The sequence below is a fragment of the Penaeus monodon genome, chromosome 43 (genome assembly GCF_015228065.2).
Source record: "Penaeus monodon isolate SGIC_2016 chromosome 43, NSTDA_Pmon_1, whole genome shotgun sequence".
Lineage (NCBI taxonomy): Eukaryota > Metazoa > Arthropoda > Malacostraca > Decapoda > Penaeidae > Penaeus > Penaeus monodon.
The window spans coordinates 29,838,095-29,860,594 of NC_051428.1; the positions used below are offsets into that span (position 1 = coordinate 29,838,095).

The 22,500-nt window shown below is 44.8% G+C and overlaps 1 protein-coding gene across 1 annotated transcript in view; it reads right to left on the reverse strand.

Annotated features, from left to right (window-relative positions):
• Positions 1-866: 866 nt before the first annotated feature.
• The window catches only part of LOC119568242 (protein trapped in endoderm-1-like), a 32,903-nt gene continuing 11,269 nt past the window's right edge, over positions 867-22,500 (reverse strand). The window contains 6 exon segments of the mRNA XM_037916697.1: positions 867-1,487; positions 1,637-1,834; positions 2,019-2,198; positions 2,200-2,290; positions 2,496-2,609; positions 2,848-2,980. Of these exon segments, the coding sequence (XP_037772625.1) occupies positions 1,218-1,487; positions 1,637-1,834; positions 2,019-2,198; positions 2,200-2,290; positions 2,496-2,609; positions 2,848-2,980 (986 nt within the window). The 3' untranslated portion in view covers positions 867-1,217.

Genomic DNA, 22,500 nt, shown 5'->3' on the forward strand with positions numbered 1-22,500 from the left:
AAATACAATAAAATAAAATAAAAATGAACCTAAGTAACGCTTCTATTTTTCCTGGGTTTCACAAGATTTTCACTAAAAAAGTAAAGAAGATAATATACACTCAGCGCTTTTTACCATACAGTTTCACTAGCGGCATCCAAATATTAACCTACAGTATATTTGGTCCCAAGCGGCATTCCTTTTCTTTTTCAGAAACGTCTTTGTACCTTATAGTTAAATCTAAGGTCATTACAGGACTCTCCTCTAACCCCTTCACTGGCACACTCACTAAAATGTTATACTGACTGAGTCGGTGTTCCTTGCTCTCTTCCTCTGCCTTCTTCAAGAAACAGTAGTGTAATTACAGAAGAGAACCTCTTTGCTACATCTCTACACCAGACACAAACGCATTAACGTGAAGAGAATTGACTGAAACAGTGTAACAGAATAATCGTTTTTCAAGAAAAACAAGAAACAATATCAAGTGTTATTCTGAGTGTCCACCCGAAGGGCAGTCTAGCCTCATTCGAGACTTCCCGGAGTTAGTGAATCTTAATAAGGTTACATTTCACTCCCCCTCGGCGTCTTCAAACGGCGCCGCGGAGGCAGAGACTTTCGGTAGCTCAGGCGAGTGGACGATGACGCACGTCGTCGACACTGTGGCCAACGACTTTTGCGTGGACGACGCCGCAGGCAAAGGCGTCCCGGCCTCGATCTCCCCACTGGAGGACGACGACGACGACGAAACAGATGCGCCGAGGAAAGGCGGAAGTCTCCTTGGCGATACGAAACTCGAGGGCCGCTTGTTATGGCTCGACGTAAATGCCTGCGGCTCGAGGCCCAAGCCCGGCGTGGAGACGGACGTCTTCAACTTCTCTGTCAGGAACGGAATGTCGAGTTCCTCCAACAGAGAGGATAACCTGAGCTTGTAGATGAGTCTGGGAGAGCCGGGTTCAGGGGTCTGCGACGAGGACCTGGCTTCTGCAGCCTCGTCTGACGAAGGAGGAGGCGAAGGAGGAGGGGGGATCACGCAAGGCGTCGGGGATGACCCACTTTCAACTCTGTTGGCGGGTGTCTCCGCCTCTGCCGTCTCGGAGGGCGACCCGGGCTCATCGCGCGGAGGTCCAAGCGACGTCGTGGCCTGCTGTGGCGGAGAAGCCCTTCCAGGAAGCGCAGGCGGCGGCGGCGTGCTTGAGGGCGGCCCGGGGCGAGGAGAGGCCAGATTTGGCGGGCTGGACTCACACCTCAGGGGAAGGGCAAGAGAGTACGGGGCTGGTGACCTGGCCTGTCGAGGCGTGGTATTGGCAATCAGTAATGAAAGTGCGTGACGAGTTGCTTTTGGAATGCGAATTTGAGGTCCGACCCGTGCGCTTGCTCCGACGGGAACAAAATAACTTCCGGTAGGCCGTGCGGTAGTTGCGGTTGGTCACGGCGTACACGAAGGGGTTCACGACGGCAGAGGCCCAGGCCAACACGGAGGCCAGCACGTGCAGGGAGGGCACGGCAACCTGCGGCAACAAGAACAACAAAACAGTTGTGACTGCTCTTAATATTTATAGAATAATGATAAAGAGAAAGCAATAAAAAGTGACAAAACATCAGTGAAGATTATAATCATGAGTTCGTGTTTCCAGAGTTGTCACTGAGAGCGACTTACGTCATCGTCGGCGACATTGACGATCATGAGCGGCAGGAAGGAGATGAGGAAGCAGAGGAAGATGGTGAGCATCATCCTGGTGAGGCGCAGGTCCTCCTTGCGGGCCATCTGGGCGCCATACGCGGACGAGTTCGTCTTGGCGCCGGGCGTGGCACTATTGGCACTGTGGGCGGCGAGGTTCAGGCGTGACTGGCGTACCTGCGGAAGGGAGGGAGGGAGAAGGTGAGACTTATATCTGAATTTAATGGGTGTGGCTAATGCATGTCGGCGCCGTTACATGGCGGTGGCGCTAGATGCGAAATAAGCAAGATTTATGGCCACTCATGGAGTGGGAGTTGCCCAGATCGCACAAAACACGAAAACTATTTTCGGCCCAACCAACCTTGTAGTAGATGGCCGAGTAGCATCCGATGATGGCGATCATCGGGAGGAGGAAGCCGAAGAGGAACAGAAACTTCTTGGGCGAGGAGCCGTTGTTCTTGAGGATGGTGCAGGAGAAGGAGGGGGGGTCTAGCCCCAGCTTCCCCCAGACACCAGCCAGCGGGGGCACCATCATCCCGAAAGGAGAAGAACCACACGAAGGCGATCATCAGCCCGATGTAGCGGCGGCGATACACACGGTCGTAGAGGCCGTGGTGAGCGATGAGGATGTACCTGCGGGAGGTCAGGGGGAGGCGCTGAGTGGGGAGGGACCTCGAATGAGGAAGGAAGGTTGTCTCTCTCTCTCTCTCTCTCTCTCTCCCTACCTACCTACCAACCTGTCTCTTCCTTTATCGAATTACGTTTACTTATAAATACTCATTTAAATGCTTCAAGATAAGTCCTTTGCTCAATAATAGTGAACGGATTTTGTCGTTACCTGTTGATGGTAATGGCAACCATGTTGAGGAGTGACGCCGCGACGTTGCCGTAGAAGAAGAACGGGAAGATCTTACAGAGTGCGTCTCCGAGCACCCAGGCTTCGTGGATGTACCTGGAAAGCGGGAAAGAGGAAGAAGTTACTCGCGACGAAAGGGCAATCATCGTCAATGTTCATCTATATCTATCTGCCTGTTTATCTATATAGACTGTTTAGGCCTATTGGGTAGGTTTTAGACTTACTAGTCGACAACTTCATGTCAGTTTATCTACAGAGATTAACACTTGGATTTTATTAATTAAATCTGAAATGATACCCCGGATCAAAACAACGTCAAAAGGGCGTCGCTTGCCTGGAGGCGGTGAGGGGAAGGTTGATGGAGCAGAAGAGCAAGTCCGAGACGCACAGGCTGATGACGAAGGCGGTGGTGGCGTGAACCCTTAACTTGACACTCCTGCTGAGGGCGATGATGGTCACTAAATTACCTGAAATAAAGAGGAAAGAAGGTGTTACAAAGAGTGGTGTTGAGAGAAGACTTCCGGTGAAGAGAGTCAGACTAATAAATACGAACTGAAGATATACCATGGGCATTATCTTGCTTATTGACACAATTTAATACGGTTGGATCCCGTGTTGAGACGATGGAAAGATCAGTAGCTCAATTTCGTGTATGACTGACAATTTGTCACTAGCAGGCAAGTTGCGTCGCCTCGCCTAGCCTCGATAAATAACTACATCCGTCATCAAGAACGAACTACAATGTAACTAAAGCTGATGACTGGGTGTTATCAAGAAGTATCAACTACCAATAATTGTAACTGCAGCAATGAGTACTGCAAAACAGCTAAATGTATGTCATCATTAACTGTCTATCGTCATCAGTGACTAATAACAGCTACGAAGAACCAATTAAGGGCTAATTAACCACGACAACTATATCCAAACCAAACAAAAACCGCAGCGCCATCAACCTATCAGCGTGCATCCGGAATCCGGCAGTCCCGACCCGGAGCCCTCGGCAGCCGACTCCTTTGGGTAAGTGTTTAACTCGAGACAATTTCCGGTTGACAGCCGACGTCCGGGCCTCAGAGACAACGCCCGTCGAGGAAGCGTCTTGCGGCCCTCGAGGATGACAGCTTCCGGAGATGGATTGGCTTCGTCTCCCTCGCCCCTCTCTTCGTCCCAGCATCCGGCACTGGGATGCTCCCCTCGGCCCTGTGGCTCGACGGGGGTGGAGAGGGAGAGGAGGGAAGGGAGAGCAAGGGGGAGGGGGAAGACGATGGGTAGGAGGGGAAGAGAAAGGGTAAGGGAAGAGAAGGGGAGGAGGGGCAGAAGTTGAGGAGGAGGGGAAGAGGAGGGGGAGAGGAGAGGGACAGGAGGGGGAGCGTGTAGGAGAGCAACCAGGGGAGCTTCCCTTATGCCCCCCGCCTGGGCATATCCTACGCTCTGTCTCTCTCCGGGACCTTCCGCTATCGGGCTCTGCCAATGGGCCGTGTTGTTGGATAAGACCCAATGGGTCGTGTTGTTTGGTATTGTTTCTAAGGAAGGTCTGTCCTCTGCCTCTTAAAAAAAATTGTCTGTCTGTTTCGCTCCCTCTCCCTCTCTCTATCTCTATCCGACGTAAATAAAGGGTTTGTCATTTCGTTAATATCCAATTATTAGCTTGTGTTTGATAATAGCATGACTGTACATAATGCAGGTTTTGAGAACTACTTTCGCTCTCTATAAATTATGATCAAATTTTAAGTATAACGTGGTAGCTCTGTTATCAGTACCCAAATGAGGCTATGCTATTGATTGTCTATGGCAACTGTGCATGGCAACGTGATATGACGTAGAAAAAACATGGTAGTCCTCTGGCGGAAGTGCTTATATGCATGGTCATGAACTGGGGCGATCGAGACAATGCTACATCATTCTCTCCTTAGCCTTTCTCTTCCTTTTTGTGTATGTGTATCGCCTGACTCCCTTCTCTGTCTGTCTGTTGCCTCTCTCTGATTGTTGTCTGCCAACTCTGTCTCTCTCTCTATATATATATATAGAAACACCAAAGCAAAGTAATATATGCGAATAAATAGATAAATACATAGATGATGATGAAAGAAATTCGACAAATAAACAAACCAAAGCGAAAATAAAAAGAGGAAGGATGAGATGATTATAACTTAGAAGAGATAAAAAAATCGGAAGTATTGCTGAACATTAGTTGCAGAATTACCGGATTTATGCAACATGAATCATTGCAAAGCCGTGTTTTTTATCGTCTCCCTTTACTTAAAAAAAAAATCGTATGAGGATCACGTTCGAGACGATGTAACGTAAAATATTTCTCATAAGGGCTATCTAGTAATTCTTCGTTCAATGAGTCCATATCCTTTAGAAATATAATAATGACAAAGAAAAAAAGGAGAAAAAGTCTCACGCTGCGCCCTCTTCCTACTCGTCACAATAAGAGAACCCTTCCCTGCCATATCGCCGTAGTAACATCATGGGAATTTGGTTAAAGACACGCAAAAATCATAATTGCATAGATAAATGCACGATTACATACACACATGCATATTTACATTAACACTCACACACACTCCTACTCACGCTCGCACTCAACAATGATAAGCACACACACACACACACACACATACACACAGAAAGAGAGAGAGAGAGAGAGAGAGAGAGAGAGAGAGAGAGAGAGAGAGAGAGAGAGAGAGAGAGAGAGAGAGAGAGAGAGAGAGAGACATACACACGAATACTAATAAGATACGGACGAGGAGTTAAGAAATGGTGTCCATGTGTTCTCGAGGTTGCTTCGTTCAGCATACGCTTTGCACAATTCTTGCACTCAGTGAAATACCATCTGGTTTTCTGTCATTTAGAGTTTGTTCGCTTTTTGTTTGCATTCTAATTTTAGTTGAAACTATTTCATGCATGCTCTGTGTCTGTCTGTTTGTATCCGTTTCTGTCTGCCTGTCGATCTGCTTGTCTCTCTCCCTCTCTCCCCTTCCCTCCTCGCCTCTCTCTCACACACACACATACTTGCATCTGCAAAGCCATGAAATTTCTTGAGCATCCAATGAATGCGCGAAAAAAGTCAAAGAAACGCGATACCAGGAAAACGAAATAAAATCTCAGTATCCATGTTTTTTGTCCGTAATTAACGCACTCATGCACACACACACACACACACACACACACACACACACACACACACACACACACAATCACACACACACACACACACACACACACTCACATAGACATCTTTCTCGCTAACTTGCTGTCTATCTGTCTATCAGTAGCACTCTGCTACTGTCGTCAATCTGTCTATCTGTCTGTCTGCCTATGTCTCTATCTCTCTCTCTCTCTGACAAGAAAAAGAAAGACGATAAAAAAACGAAAGACTCCCAGTATCCATAAGTTTCTTCGTCCATAACTCATGCACTCCACACAAGACAGGGAGTCAGCTGGTGTACAACAAGCAAACAAAAACACATCATCCGTCATACTCACATCACAGGCCATGACTGCTTTTGTTATTGTTTGCGAATACATTCCCAACAAAAAAGGAAACCATTGAAAAAGAATAAAAGTGCGGATATATGCACAGCGGAGCGAAAAGACCATAGAGAGTGAGTCATGGAGAGAGAATGGAAGAGTTGATCTCAATATATAAACGGGTATGTTGATTTTATAAATCTATTTATGGTTATGATAATAGTTAGTGTGGAGATTGTGGCTGCAATGTGCAACGTATCTGTAGAGTACATAAACAAAACAGGTTTCAGGTTATGTATGCACATTGTTATACAGTATTCTCGAAAAATACAAGCACAGTAGGATGAGTACATAACCATAAGTAGAAGGCTAGTTAGACTGACATACAAAAAGATAGATATTGAATATACAAAGGACGAGGAGAGGGTGCATACATAAACACACACAACACACACACACATACACAGAGAGAAAAGGACGATAGTGATAGTGATAGAGAGGTTGAGAGATAGATAAACAAAGAGACAGATAAATAGATAGAGATAAAGGCAGAAATAGAGAGGATGATGGATAGAGAGATTAGCAGATACAGATAGTTAGATAGACAAACAGACAGACAACTAGTTAGATGGCGAAAGAGCGAGATTCATAGACGGCTAGTAATGCTTTAAGTAGTGCGTGTGAGGATGAAAGAACTGGTTAAACCATGTGTCTCTGTGTGGTGCGTGTATGTGTTTCTCGTTCCCCAAATGGTAATAGTATTTAGAGTGAAATCATATGGTACGGCATTACGAAGGCCCTCATTAACTCATTGTGCCTGAGACTGACTCGTGACTGATCAGTCACACCGCCATATAATAAAGATGAAAATCACGGAATTCAAGGGAATATCGACAAGGGAAAAAATCAACGAAAGAAGAATGACTAATTAGTATTAATAAAGGGGGGGGGGGGTAATCACTGCCAGAAGTGGGTCGCAGATTCACACCAACTCTCGACCAGTGGCACATTTGCCACAGATTGCCATCCCAGCTGATAACATATCTACTTCACTTCGTACTATCACCTACTTAGTTTTCGATAAGTTATCACTGCTGTTCGTGTGTGTACATGTGTGGGGGCTGTTTATATGCGTTTGTTATTCACTTCATGTACGCATACATGAATCGATTCTACTTCATGCATGGATCTGTTTGTTTTATGTCTTTACAAGTAAGTGCATAACATATCCGAAGTGTCTCGAATATAACTGAAGTATTTTATATACTCAGGCAAAAAGAGATTCCGAAGCAATGCTAATTGATCATTTTTTGCACCATTATTCGATTTACTTTTATTTTGGGAGTACGTCACCTGTGTATGTGATTATATGCATGTGTGCCCGTATGAATGTATGAGTGGGTATGATAAGTATACATTGCCAAGCTCACTCTCCAGCTTCCAACGATACTGCTAAGTGCCGCATGATATGCACTGCCCCGCTGGCACTGCCGCCTTGTACTATCAGCACACTCAGCATCTGCCTGCCACGCCTCGCATATCGAAACACCTGCATGCACCACACGGCCAACAACACTCGTTAACCATTAGCTTTCACGAGGTCTATTGCCTTCTCTTGTCATTAAATCATTAGATATACACTATCTTGTGTGAACGAAGTCTCAGAGTGGCATCGTTCATATAAACAAATATGCGTTGGTGTGTCGTTGTCTTGTAACAGACAATATGTGACATGCAAACCGAAAAGAAAACAGACAACAGACGAAAAAGAAATAAAAAAGGAGAGAAAACTCCAGACGAGTTCGGCCAGACCCTCCCCACACCCCTAAAAATGGTGGCATCATGCACATTGAGTACACTTGTTAAGCATGAGCAACCATCATCTTGCTGACGTCTATTTTCAGACTAAATATTATGGCATACCATTGTGTGTGTCATGAATTTTCAGGCGATGTATAAGAGGCGTTTCATTCCTGGACACAAACACCACCAACCAAGTGAAGCATAAATCGTTCATATACTGTTATGAGAATCTGCAGTGAAGTTTCAAAAAGAGAAGAGCAAAAAAATAAAAATGCTTTTCAGTGTCTGAAAAAGCAGTCTCTATTCACGAAACACACACACACACACACACACACACACACACACACACACACACACACACACACACACACACACACACACACACACACACACACACACACACACACACACACACACACACACACACACACAAACACACAAGTCCCCGGCGACAACTGTATGTGAGAAGAGCCTGTGAGACGAACCATAATGGAAGCAAAAGGTCAGTCAGTAAGGCGAAGGGCACAACAACAACACAGCTAAGAGTCTATGCCCAAACTGTAGCCCTGACTGTTCATGCATCCGGCGGAGGAGGAGAAAAAGAAGTATGGCGCAAACTCAAAATAATAACAGCGCGCATTGTACCCCTTCGAGCTATGAAGGATAGGCAGTGGGAGGCCGTGTTCGTTGGTTCGCTCGTTGTCCGAATATGAAAGAGAATAGGTGTTTTTGTTTGGGCGTTTGAGCTCGATCTTCACGTTTGCATTCAGCTCGTGTTTGGTTTGAGGTTTTCACGTGTTTGCTTTATTGGCACTGGAGTCGCTTATCCCGTGGGTGTTTGTTTGCGGAGTCGTCAATAACACCTTTGTGGTCGGACGAGATTGGAGTAAAATGGATGCGGTTCGAGACGCGTCATGAAGCTTCGTTGGTTGATCCGACTCCCGATGTGTGTACTTTGCCTCAAATAATTCTGACGGATTTAAGTGCTGATTTTACCCAACGGAGAAACGCACAAACAAAGCAAAAGAATGAAGATGTGACATTTTCGTGGCGTGTAACCTATTTATTTATACATCTAAATTTGCACCCTAGTTTGACGTTCCTAACCACGACAAGAAGTGTTTTCTCCCCTTCCCTTCCCTTCAACTAGAATTTCTCCATTGTACTAAATGAAGGGCTGCACGAACAGTGACCACATGACACTAAAGTTATTTAACACCAGGAAGGAGGTGGAGAGAGAGAGAGAGAGAGAGAGAGAGAGAGAGAGAGAGAGAGAGAGAGAGAGAGAGAGAGAGAGAGAGAGAGAGAGAGAGAGAGAGAGGAGAGAGAGAGAGAGAGAGAGAGAGAGGATGGGGGGCGTGTGTGGCGCTGGAGAGTTAGGAGTAGCAGAGGGGCCTTAGGAGGGGGAAAGGGGGTTCATTGGAACTGCCCTCAACTCTGACACTAGCCAGGTGATCCCTTACACCCTGCCATCCCCCCTCCCCCTGTCCCACTTACCTCACCCCTTCTTTTCACCCTTTTGCCCGCGGAAAGGGGGGGGGGGAGGAAAAGTCGGAGGGTGAAAATAACCAAGGAAGTCACATGAACAAGCAAAAGGGAATCACTCAAAGACTACCAGAGACAAGCCGAGGCGTGACTTGTTAGTAGGACAGGAAGTCTTGTTGGTCCATGGGTCTGAGGGTCGGCTGGCGCGGAAAGGGAAGTACTGTCAGGTATGCTCAGACACGTGCTCCTTTACGCGCATAATAATACACGCATTCATGCATAAAAACAGAACACAAGTACAGAAAACGTGAAATATGGAGTGACAAACCATAATATAGATGAAAAGTTAAAAAAGAACGGAATATAAAGCTCAAATTTCCCCAAGCTAAAAAATAGAATATATACTAAAATATAAAGTAATATACAAATCCTTGTTTGTATTTCCTCGCTCTCTCTAGTCTGTTGAGTTGCGTTCCTGCGCCCTGCTCTTTATTACAACTCGCTATTAAGCCTTGGAGACTGGCTTTATCAGCCGACATTCCCTGAGTAATCAAGATTCAATAATCCAGACCTGCTTCGTCACCAGAACTTACCCGAAGCTTATCGGGCCAGTCCTCACTGAGCATGTATGACTTTATGCATACACCACACACATTACAAACACACGACTACATAATACAAATAAACAACCACCACCTTACAAAATATACAGGCATGTAAAACTCATGTCCACATATAAACAGTTAAACAAACACACTTTATAGCATATACAAACACCTAAAGAACACATAAACAAAACACACATAATTACAATTAATCTAACACATCTTACAGAATATACAAGCAGACAAAAAACGCACGCACGAACACACACGAATGAAATCATCCCAGACCCCAAATATGACTTTCCTAATAATCACTCAAAGACAATAAAGGCATGTAAGTCTCCCCTTCCTTTCTCAAAAAAGGGGGAGGGGGATTTCTAACAACCCACAAAAAGGTTAACATAACGTTTTTAACAGTTACGATTACAGCGGTTAGTTTGTTGTTAATTCTCCCGTACGAGGATTAGGGGAACGGGGGAGGGAGGGGGTGAAGAGGGAGGGGGATGAGTGGGGAAAGAGAAAAGGGGAGGAATAGGGGTGGCGAGGGGACGAGGAGGAGGACGAGAAGAGGAAAAGGGAAAGGGGGAGTGGATAGGAAGAGAGCCAGAGATAAAGGACGTGCCAGGGAAAAAGAGGATGGTGAGGGTGAAGGGGAGTAGAGGTTGTGATGCGGGGAGGGAAAGAGGGGGGAAGGAAGGAGAGGAGGGTGAATAATGGGGAATCAGAAAAACAATATGGAAGTTGAAGAAGAAAGGACAAGAGGAGGAAGAATCAATATATAGTGGCGAAGAGAAGCCAAGGAAAGATATGAGAAGAAAATTAAATAGGAAAAGGGGAAGGAGAAAGAATAACAGAATGAGAGAAAAAAAATAGGAGATGGATGAAAGAAGAGAGAAATAAATTTATAAAAAAAAACATGAAAAAGATAGAAAGATAGATAGATAGATAGATAGATAGGTTGCGGGGAAGAGAGAGAGAGAGAGAGAGAGAGAGAGAGAGAGAGAGAGAGAGAGAGAGAGAGAGAGAGAGAGAGAGAGAGAGAGAGAGAGAGAGAGAGAGAGAGAGAGAGAGAGAGAGAGAGGAGGGGAAGAAAGGTAGAATGAGAAACGAACGATCAAAGAAGCAAAATACGAGAGGAAATAAAGTGCGGGAGAGACTGACTGAGGAGACGCAAAGAAGGGTGAAAGGGAGGGTGAGATAAGAGTGAGATAAAGAGCCGGTGTGAAAGAGAGCAGTTAAATGTGAGATTAAATAACGGAATAATAAAAATAAAGTATAAGTGAAGACGAAAAGCGAGAGGATGGGAGCAAGGTCGAAATAAAGAACTGAAGGAAAAGAAAGAGAGAGAGAGAGAGAGAGAGAGAGAGAGAGAGAGAGAGAGAGAGAGAGAGAGAGAGAGAGAGAGAGAGAGAGAGAGAGAGAGAGAGAGAGCAAGCACTGTGCCTCGTGTCTTTCTTCGCAACGTTGCAAGGAAGCCAAGATCCCTGATGAAGCTAATTAAATATTCATAGAGTTTCTGCAGCGTCGGCGGAGGTGTCGGGAGAGATCTGAGCTGCTCCCCTCCTTCGCCAGCCGGGCGCATGGCTCTTTTCAACGTCCTTCCCCCTGGCTTTCTCCTCGTCCCCCTCTCCCCTATCTTTTTTTTCCTCGTTCTTTCTCTCTTTCCTGCCAAATTTCCATCCTTTTGCTTCTCCCCTTTCTCCCCTTCTTTCTCCCTTTTTCTCTCATCGTCCTCTCCTTCTCTCTATCCCTTCCCTCTCTTCCCTCACTCTCCCCTTTCTCTACTTTGTTTTCCTGCTGTTGTTTTTTTCTCACTCTCTTCCCCTCTCCCTGCGTTCTCAACATTTCTATCTTTGCTATCCCTCTCTCCTCTCCTCTTCCCCTCACTCTCCCCCATCTCTCCTCTCCTCTTCCCCTCACTCTCCCCTCGACCTCCTCCCCCTTTCTCCCCTCCCCCCACCATCGTCTCTAACAACTGGCTCTTTATATTGCTGCTGGAGGAGGAAGGTGGGGCAAAAGGGGGAGGGAGGGGGAAGTGAGGCTAAAAGGAGGGGCAGGGGGGGGTGGATGGAGGGCTTGAGGAAGTGGTAGTGGTTGAAGGAGGAGAAGGAGGAGAAGGAGGAGGAGGAGGAGGAGGAGGAGGAGGAGGAGGAGGAGGAGGAGGAGGAGGAGGAAGGAGGAGGAGGAGGAGGAGGAGGAAGAAGAAGAAGAGGGAAGATGTGGGAGAGGAAGAAAAGAAGGAGAAGAGGAAGAAACAGAAGAACAAGAAATAGAGGAACAAGAAAGATAAGAAAAGGAGAATGAGGACAAGGAATGAGGAACAGGAGGGGTGGAGAGGAGGAAAGAAGAGAAAGGGTATGGACAGGGAAGATAGGGCTGAGGAACGGGAGGAGAATGAGAAGGAGGAAGAAGAGAATGAGGAGAAGGAAGGGGTAGCGACAGTTGAGGGGGTCAGCGAGGGCGACTGGCAAACCGGATACTACAGAAGAACACATACACGATAAATATAGACTCACGACCCTATCCCTGAATAGATGGAATGTTCTTGATATCAAATACGGGAAAATCAACGCGTACCATAAAGCGATCAGATCCCTCGGTAAATGATTCAGTGGCATTTATCCTTCGTATAAACACTGAAATCCGCGGCCAAACAGAAACACACGCCGAAGGGAAGCAGATCTGAACGAGTCTTTGTCGAGCGAGAGGAGATGCCTCCTGCCCTCGCCGTCTACCAAATGAACCCCTTATCATCCTCCCCTCTCCTCTCCACCCACGAAGTCTCCCCACTCCTCTCCCCCCTCCCCCACACACGGGTCGTACTCTCCCCGCCACGATCTCACGTTACAACTACACGTCCACTTGTTCTCCATGACTCGCTACTCCAAATCACCCTCCCTTTTTCCCTTTTCTTTCCTTCTTTCTCCTGTCTCCTTTTCTCCGTCATTTAATCCCCCTTTTTATCCCCTTTAATGAGAAGCATTAACCCACAAAAAATGTCCCCGTTCTCATAAGCGACGCATACAGGAGTTGGATTCTCGGTAACGCCTTCTTGGAACACTGGATTCTCCTTCTTCTGCGTCCGTGGCGAGGCGATACTCGTCTAGCTGGCGGCGTTTAGTCAGCGAGGTCCTGTGGAGGATGCAAGAGCGAGCGCCAGAGTGCCTTAGAGTGCCAGACGGAAGTGCCACGAGCGTGAGTAGAGCTGCGTGACGTCAGCTACGCTTTCCCCGCATATCTTCGATGAAACTCTGTGATAACGTTACCGTGAATTTGGTTCTATTTGACCTTTATCGACACACACACACACACACACACACAAGTCGATAGATAGATTGGTACATAGATAGACAAACTGATATAAATACAAACAGTTAGAAAAAGAGATAGACAGCCACAGGAGAATATATAGATATAGAAAGACCGGCACAAAAAACATAGACAATGGACAAATGGTATAACAAAAAATAATAGTAAAGATAAATTGAAAAAATCCTGAAATAAACAGGTAGAGAGAGAGAGAAACAAACATCTAGATGTAAACATATTACCATACATATTTATACGAAACAACGACCTTCTATGGGATGAACCGTATTCATATTGACAAATGTAGACAATGAGAATGAATATCTTCACAATACAAGAGATGTATTTCTGACGAAGACGCATTCGAAACCGGTCAAATACATCTCTTGTATTGTGAAGATATTCATTCTCATTCACACTTCTATGGGATCCCGGGGGGTCGTTCGGGTCACCACGACAGACGGGATCAGGTAGGGAACTACAAGTGCCGCTGGCGTGTGGAAACAGGGAGACGGGAAAGGGCAGAGGGAGAAGGGGAGGAGGAAATGGAGAAGAGGAAGAGTAGAAAGTAAAAAGGGGAAAGGAAAGATGGGGAAGGAAAGGAAGTATAATGAGATTAAAAAAAAGTGAATAAAAAATCTTGTTCGTCGGGAACCATATCTGATCGCAAAGCCACCGACCTCCCTCATTTCCCCTCTCTCCTCCCTCCCACCGCCGTGATTGGCCTCCCTCCTCTTCCCACTTACACCCCTCACCCCCTTCTCTCCCTCAACGTCCTTTCCTCTCACCCCCCCTTCTCTTCCCTTTACCTTTCTATTCCCTCTCTCCCAACCAACCTCCTCCTCCTTTCTCTGCAGTATCAGTCCCTCTCTGTATTTCTCCCTCCCCCACTTGGCTCCCCCCCCTCCTCCTCTACGCTTCCCCTCTACCTCTCTCTGCACCCTCCTCTCCCACCTCTCTCTCCTTTCCCCTCCCCCTCCCCCTCCTTCTTGACCTGGAGATGGAGCGAAGCTGAATACCTTCGGTGTTCTCGCACTTGCAAGTCAACACAATATCGTCATTGTGGTTTAAATGACAGGTAGGGAGGAAGGGGATATAGACAGGGCTGCCACAGTTACGCGCACACAAACCCATACGCATACGCCCTCAGACCCACACTTAACGCATACAAACACACACATACACCCCTGGGCACATACTTACAACACAAAATTCTCTCTCTCTCTCTCTAACACACATATGTACATACACCTACTACACATACCCATACACATTGACTGTAAGTAAACATTCACAGTTACACGCATGCACACGTTATGTATGCCAAGTGTTGTATTAACCTAGTCTAAAACCTTGATTGAAGCAAAGCCTTTAGACGAAGGCATTTATCAGCGTAACCAAAAGGTCAAAACAGATAATCAAAAGCTATAATGAAGTTGTGCAATGAGATAAATTCGTTAATAAGGAAATAATGATGGTGAACCTTTCATAGTGTGGGCTAAATTAACTAAACCATCGCATCTAAACTGAACCTAACGACACCTGACCGAATCTACCGTGACTATAACCTGAATTCTTAACCTAACATACACCATCCGAAAAATAACTTTACCTAAACTGTAAAGAACTAAAACAATCTGTTCTAGACATATTGACGAGGAAATGACACCTGAGAACCAGAGATGATTGTCATGATAAGGGAAATATTGAAAAAAAGTTCAAGAAAAGGAATTGTTTTCAGCCGTTACCGAAATTCTTAAACATCTAAAGTTAATTCATATCAACGTATTTAACATGCCAGTGAGATGACACGAGAGATATGTAACGACTTAGCAGATACGTAGATGGGTAGATAGAGACAGAAACAGATGAATATCTAATATCATGTGATATGTAAATAGAAGAGAACAAGATAAAATAGGAAAACGAGAGGATAAACGAAGAGAGAGAGAGAGAGAGAGAGAGACGAGGAGAGAAAAATAGAAAGACGGAACAAAAAACAAAAACAGAATTTATCCTCTTCCTCCTATGCGAAACCTCAATCTCTCCTCTCTCCCCCCTTCCTCCCACCCCTCCACCGAGGAGAATGAGACCCCGTTCCAGGCGCCGCCGCTCGGGCTGGGCGGCCGTTGTCACCGGAGAAACTGTCACATGATCTCTCCTCCCCCCTCTCCCCTCACTTACCCATTCTTACCTCCAACCTCCCACCTGCTCCTCCTACTATTCCCCTCACCCACCCCTTCTCCCTCTACTCTCCCAACTCCCCCCTCCTCCGTCCCCGCCCAGGTCACGTTACACGCCCCAACTAATTTGTTTGTCCATTAGCCAGGCCGCCGTAACGACAAAGCAGGCTTGATGAGTATTGACAGTAATGAAGCGTTGCCGTAACAGCTACAGGCAAGAAGACGCGTCAATTCTAAGTGACATAAACAAGTCGAAGACGTTCCTGGGGAGGAAACGAGTCTACAGAGTTAATTTCTGTACGTATATGTGCAAACAGCTGTAATCTACCCTGGGTCCAGATATTTATACAACGAAAAGGATACGATAGAGAATAATAAGCAAACAAATGATGGCTGTGAAAAATGAAGAAAATCGTAACGAAGGCGATTTTGTGAAGATGATGAGAGGGGAAGAAGGAGAATGGATGAATAAAAGGGGAGATGGGGAAGGAAGGGAAGGGAAAGGGGGAGGGGGTGATGGGAGAGGTTTTGAGGGAAATAGAGAATGAGGAGGGGAAAAGGGGGAAGGGAGGAGAGAGAGGGAGCAACTGCGGAAAGAAGAAGGAGGGCGAAAGCGTGAATACAAGGGAGATGGGACAGGAGGAGGAGACTAAAAGAGCAAAGAAAGGGGAGAAGGAAGAGGAGGAGGGCAGGGTGAAAAAAGAGGAGACGGGGAAGGAGGGGGAAGGGCGCAAAGAAGGAGGGGAGGGGGGTACTGACACATGGCACTCCCAGCAGCATGCACTTGTCACTGGCACAGGACGATGCCACACACGCGACACTACCACACCACCTGCACTTTTTTTCGTTTGTGTGTGACAATTCGCGCGTCCTTGTAATATGATTACAGTGGTACAGTGCTAATGCTTTTAAATGTGTATGTGTGTGCGTATTTAGTAATTTGTGTTAGTGAATATATATTACCATGTATAGTTTGTTTCTGTCTGCTTGGGTGTTTGTTTGTTTGTATTTGTGTGTGAGAGTGTGTGTGTGTGTGTGTGTGTGTGTGTGTGTGTGTGTGTGTGTGTGTGTGTGTGTGTGTGTGTGTGTGCGCATGTGTGTGTGTTACTGTATTTTTTCAGTTGTGTTTGTATGCGTGTGTGTTTGAGTACGAGTGTATATTTATACGCAAAGCTTGAGCGCCTTTCTGCCATACGCCGTTACATCATCACCCGATGTAGAATGAAAGTGACATCATCGCTTTCTTTATATATCGAGATAATCGAACTCTAGTAATCAAAGACTGAGCATGACATCACTCAAAAAAAAAAATCCTGGAAACCGAACACTCCAGTGGTGGAAGTGACAACAGCCTTCCAACATCGCATCTCACGCAACGCAGAAAGTATCTCTGTTCTTTCCCGTCGAAGGAGCCCAGGGAGGATGCCTATAAAATCTTTCGACGATGTGTAAAGTTAATGCGACTTTTTGCCATAATTGGAGTCTTTTGCTATTTTCCCAGACGTCAGATATCTTTCATATTATTTTCATATTTTATTTTAGAGAGTTGGCATATAAAACCCCTCAAAGTTAAAGCCAATATAAACAAATTTAGGAACTCTTAAGAAATCACATTTAGAATCGCATGTGACGGTCAAAATAGTCTAACACCACGAAACAAGCAAACAAACAAATCCAAATATATAAGAACAGCCTAAGAGGTCACGATCTGGACCTTAAAATACAGGGCACTTAACGACATCGCAATAAGACATCGCGAGTTTCGTCTTGTTAAGTGTTAATGTGGCAGCTGTGTGTGTGTCGTCTCCGAGCATGTTCGAAGTGTAAAGTGCATTTGTTTTATGTAGTTTTGGGTAGATATGCATTCTTATTATGTTGGATTACATATTGATATGTATTTATCTTCCGATAGATTATGCAATAATTACACAATTACACCACGCATTAGGATAAGCGTACTTGAATCATAATACAGGAATTCAAAGAATATTCAGAGAGAGAGAGAGAGAGAGAGAGAGGTACGGAGAGAGAGAGAGAGAGAGAGAGAGAGAGAGAGAGAGAGAGAGAGAGAGAGAGAGAGAGAGAGAGAGAGAGAGAGAGAGAGAGAGAGAGAGAGAGAGAGAGAGAATTTTGAGTGATGCAACCGTTGGGAATTTCCTTACGCAATTCTTTATTATCCTTTTCTGTCTCACAGAAAAAAAGACGAATTCCTCTTTCCTCCTCTGCTAATGACTTGTCAAACCACAAAACTCCGTGTCAGGTGTCACATGAGGACGGAGAGGCGCCGAGTGTCAAGTGTTTTCCTCGAGTTTGTTTGTGTCAGGTTCAGGGTCAAATTCTCTCTCTGTTTATTTTTTCCTATGTTTAATTATTTATCTATCTCAATCCATTTATCAATCAATATGTCTATTTCCTTCTACTTACACATAAACCCGTCAATCAATCAAATTATCTAATTATACATTTAGCCCACCATCTATCTACTCATCTACCTGTCTTTTTTATTATTTTCTCCCATTTCTATCGATCGGTCTTTCTACGCGCTTGCTCTTTTTATTTATTTATTCGTCCTTCTATCAACCTCCTGTTCTCTGTATCCCGAAGGCATTTGGATCTGCCGTCCACATGTATCATTAAAAAACGTGGACGATGAAGGGATTCCATTGACGTCGTTGTGTTTCTTTCTCTCTTTCTTAGCATGGCATAAATATGACCTTGGAGGGATATGTGAAATTATGCAGTGTGCCTGCCTTGTCTAGACGAGGTGGTGCCAAATGGTGCCATGGTGGTGCCAAGGCAGAGAGCCACAGGATGCAGCCCATGTGTGTGACACACGCGAGGAGACTACCCTCCCCTCTCCTCTTACCCCTATCTCCCTCCCCCCACCTCGGCCAGTGCCTCTGAATAATGCAATAGGGTTGCTCAAATGACCCGAACATTTTACCGGAAAAGGGGATGGCTTTAACATTCTTTCTCAAATGAATGCCACTTGCCTCACCCCCGCTTTATCAGCGAGATGAAAAAAGCTCTGATAGCGCCCGCGCCCTCCATCTCTCCCTCCCAGCCCAGCCCAACCCCCAGCCGCCTGGCGTCGAGTAATAATATTAATTCGATATTGGCATCCTGTTCATATAATACCGGGCAGCACTATTATATTTCTGTTGCAGTTATAGAGTATTTTGATTATGCATAAAACATGTTTGCTCAAGAGGTGAAGGGAGATGTGCCGAGGTTGAGAGAGAGAGAGAGAGAGAGAGAGAGAGAGAGAGAGTGAGAGAGAGAGCGCGAGAGAGAGAGAGCGAGAGAGAGCGAGAGGGAGAGAGATAGAGAGCGAGAGAGAGAGACTGCGAGAGAGAGCGAGAGAGAGAGACTGCGAGAGAGCGAGAGAGAGAGCTGCGTGTGGTCCTCCTCCTGGCCAGGTGGCGAGGCGGCAGCACGGATCCAGCGTCTGGTATCCATCTACGACAGCTTTCTGGTTGTCTCCATATATGGAGGCGTGGGAAATGCGGCTTATAAAGCTATATATAACAAAAAGCGAAATTAATCTTTATCATGGACAATACAGGAAACTAGCCTAGAGTTTAGGTGATTTGCATATGAAAAAACGCATCGCCAAACATTAAGAATGCACATGGAAATATCTCTTAATCAGTCTTTCTAACAGATATGATTGATTAGTCTCTGACAAGCGTTATATATATTTTTCCATTTGCAAGATCCATCCGAGATCGTGTTTGTTCTCATACTCTGGGCAATAAAGTTTATCGTGCCGACATGCAACAAATCTCTCCCTTATCCGCTGGGTCAATGTTTGGCCAGCTCTTGGCCGCCACCTCGGAGGGCGGCAAGAGAGACTGCGGCTACAAAATATTATCTCTCGCCATCTTCATTTCTGAGACCACGAGATCGTGTAAAGAATGACGTCATGTGCGTTTTTGGCACCCTTTCTATATTGTCTGTCTCTTTCCTATTTTATTTCTGGTGTTGTATTCATGGCATCCACGCCAAAAACATTAAAAAAATCGAAAATAATAGTTCCATGCTTACTCACAATTGTAAATAATCTCGGTTTTCCCATTCTTACTTCCTCCCGCCTCCCCCACCCACAGTTGTGACGCAAAACAAGTTAAAGAAAACAATGTTTATCTTGAAAATACCGAGAAAATCAAATGACGAGAATGAGTCAAAACTCCAAAAATGGCGCCGCAAGCGCTAGCTTTCTTATCACTCGTTGCTGTGGCGGTGATACAAAGGACGTAATTCCTATGTGACAAACATGCTGAAGTAAGCCTTAGTAACACCAGTAATAGAATACCGGCGGTTATGGTTATGCTAGGAATAACAGTGCAAGACATTTGGTGTAATGTTTATTCATTTATTTATGTCATGTACGTGGTATCTGAGCGTCTGTGATTATAAAGACAGAAACCATAAAATAACTATAATATAGCTAACTGGCATCACGAGTCATGCTAATAATTATTGTGCTTATTATTATGAGGCTGGCGTTGTCAGTATGATTTAATTTCATGGGATACTAATGATGATATTGATGATGATTATGATTATAGTCACCAGGATCATAACAATAAAACTAATCAAACAAAAACAACTGCAACTATAACATTTATACATATCATGGTGACTGTAGCAACACCAGAGAGTAGCACACCGAATCCTATTAAAAGAATATTACAAGTAACACTACACCCTTAAGCTGCACAAAAAATGAAACATCGTGACGCAAAGCCGATAGGTGTCACTAAAAAGAAAAGAAAAATAAATAAAAGCTGGAAAACTGAAGGAAAACATAACAAATATGTAAAAATCGGTAGATTTTTTTATTAGGATTTGCATGGAAATAATTATAGTCTAGCTTTATTCTCAATTTTTAGTCTCTCATTTGCTCCGCATTTTGTACTTCTTCGTCTCTCTCTTTCTTTTTATCACATTCTTACCTCTCCTACTTTCCCTCTCCTTTTACATTGCCCTCCTATTTTCTTATTCATCTTCCTCCTTTCTTCTCGCTATCTCCCTCTTTTCTCTCTTCTCCTCTTCTTCGTTTCTCCCATTCGCTTTTCTTTCGTCATTCCTCTCACCATTTTCCTCTTCTCTCTCCTTTTCCTCCTCTTCTTCCATCCTCCCTTCGTCCTTCTCCCTTCCCCTTATTGCTTCCCCTCTCTCCCACCACAGAAACCCTTAAAAGTCTCCCCTTACACACACCGACCAACCACTGCCCGTTTTCCCCTCGGCCGCACGGACCACTAACGACTGCACTTCCCTCTTTGGGCATTCATCAATCTCCCCTTGGATTTTTGTCCCCTTGGATAATTTTCTATCCTTGAATTCTTTCCTCCTTCGTATGTTCTCCCTCTAGATAATACCCCCTCCCCCCTTCCCTAGTTGGTCATTTCCCTCGTTTTGGATTTTTGGATTTTGGATTTTCTTTACTTGGGTATTTTTTCTAGTACGGTGTCTTTGTTTCCTCGGATTTTCTCCGAGAGAGAGAGAAAGATAGACATATACGTAGAAGCAATACAAGCAACGGGAGTGTCAAAAAAAAAAAAATAAAAAAAATAAATAAAAGGAGAACAAGAAAGAAAAATGACAAAAAAGAAAAACAAACAGAAAACGTGAATGCCAATATGAAAAAATTAACAACGGCTCATCCTTATAAAAAATATCAACAAATAAAAATAAAAATGAAAGGAAAGCAAATCGGGACCGTACACAAGCCACTCGCATCATTGCAATCTGGACCACGTAAACAGGCGAGGAGTCTGTGCGAAGAGAAGCCTTAGGAATCAGCTGAAGTCCCCAAGGCAGGCCAACTACAGCCGTCTGTCGTGCCACTTTCGCCTGTCATGCTGCAATCATGAGCCATGCATCGGGCCATCATAATGCTATTAATCCAACACAACGATGAGAGTGATATATATATATATATATATATATATATATATATATATATATATATATATATATATATATATATATATATATATATATTTTGTTTCTGTTTATGGGTGACGAGCGTTTAAGTATGATAACTGGATTAATGAGTAGGGCTGTAAGAATGATTAGGATACCAGGAAAGTGATAACAGGAGTGCGCAAGTTGGTGATTAGTGTGTGGGTATGTAGGCGTGTGTGTGGCCATGCATTTCTTTATGTGTGTGTGTGTGTGTGTGTGTGTGTGTGTGTGTGTGTGTGTGTGTGTGTGTGTGTGTGTGTGTGTGTGTGTGTGTGTGTGTGTGTGTGAGTGCGTGCGCGTGTGTGTGAGCTAGCGATTATTTGAGAACATGTCAATCCGTTCACATACTTTAGATGAGCTTATATATGGAGGCAGCTCACATGCCGTGCCCTCTCTCCGTCAGGTTGCCATGTCAGCCAAGCCTCCGTTACGTTGTAAAGATGTCATCTCCCCGGGATGTTGCTGTTTGCCGTCACAATAAACTCAATAAACATCCCCCCACCCCCCATCCTTCTCTCTCTCCCCGTTTCCATTTGTTTGGAATCACGCGTGAAGTTCTGTGGATTTCTCTTATAAAATTTCATAAGAATTAAGCCATAAAAGATTTTACTATAACTTCATGAATCAGTTCATGATACAACTTGATACTCTGTTTTTCTATTTCCTGCTATCTCTGTCCATCGTCCGTTGGTACTGTCGCCTGTCTTGCTTATTCTTATCTCTTGCTTTAATTAATTTCCATTTCCTCTTGCCTAAACTTTAATCTACTTAGTTCATTCTTTCTGTCTGTCTGTTTGTCTATCTATCTATCTGTGTGTCTGCCATTTCCCCCTCATCACTGTCTGTCTGCCACCCCACCTCTCTCTCTTCCTTTCTCTTTCTTTCTCGCGCTCTCTCTCTGTCCCTCAGCCCCATCCCTCCCTTTCTCTTTTTTCGCTGCTCCGTCATCGTCTCACATTACGAACAATCAACACAATCATTATACACGATCATTTATCAACGTTACGCCATTTCTCCCGTTTGCTTATTAAGGAGTTGCAAATGCATTTTTTGTTTATCCTTAACTATTAATCTTCGCTGGTGATAACACACACACACACACACACACCACACACACACACACACACACACACACACACACACACACACACACAC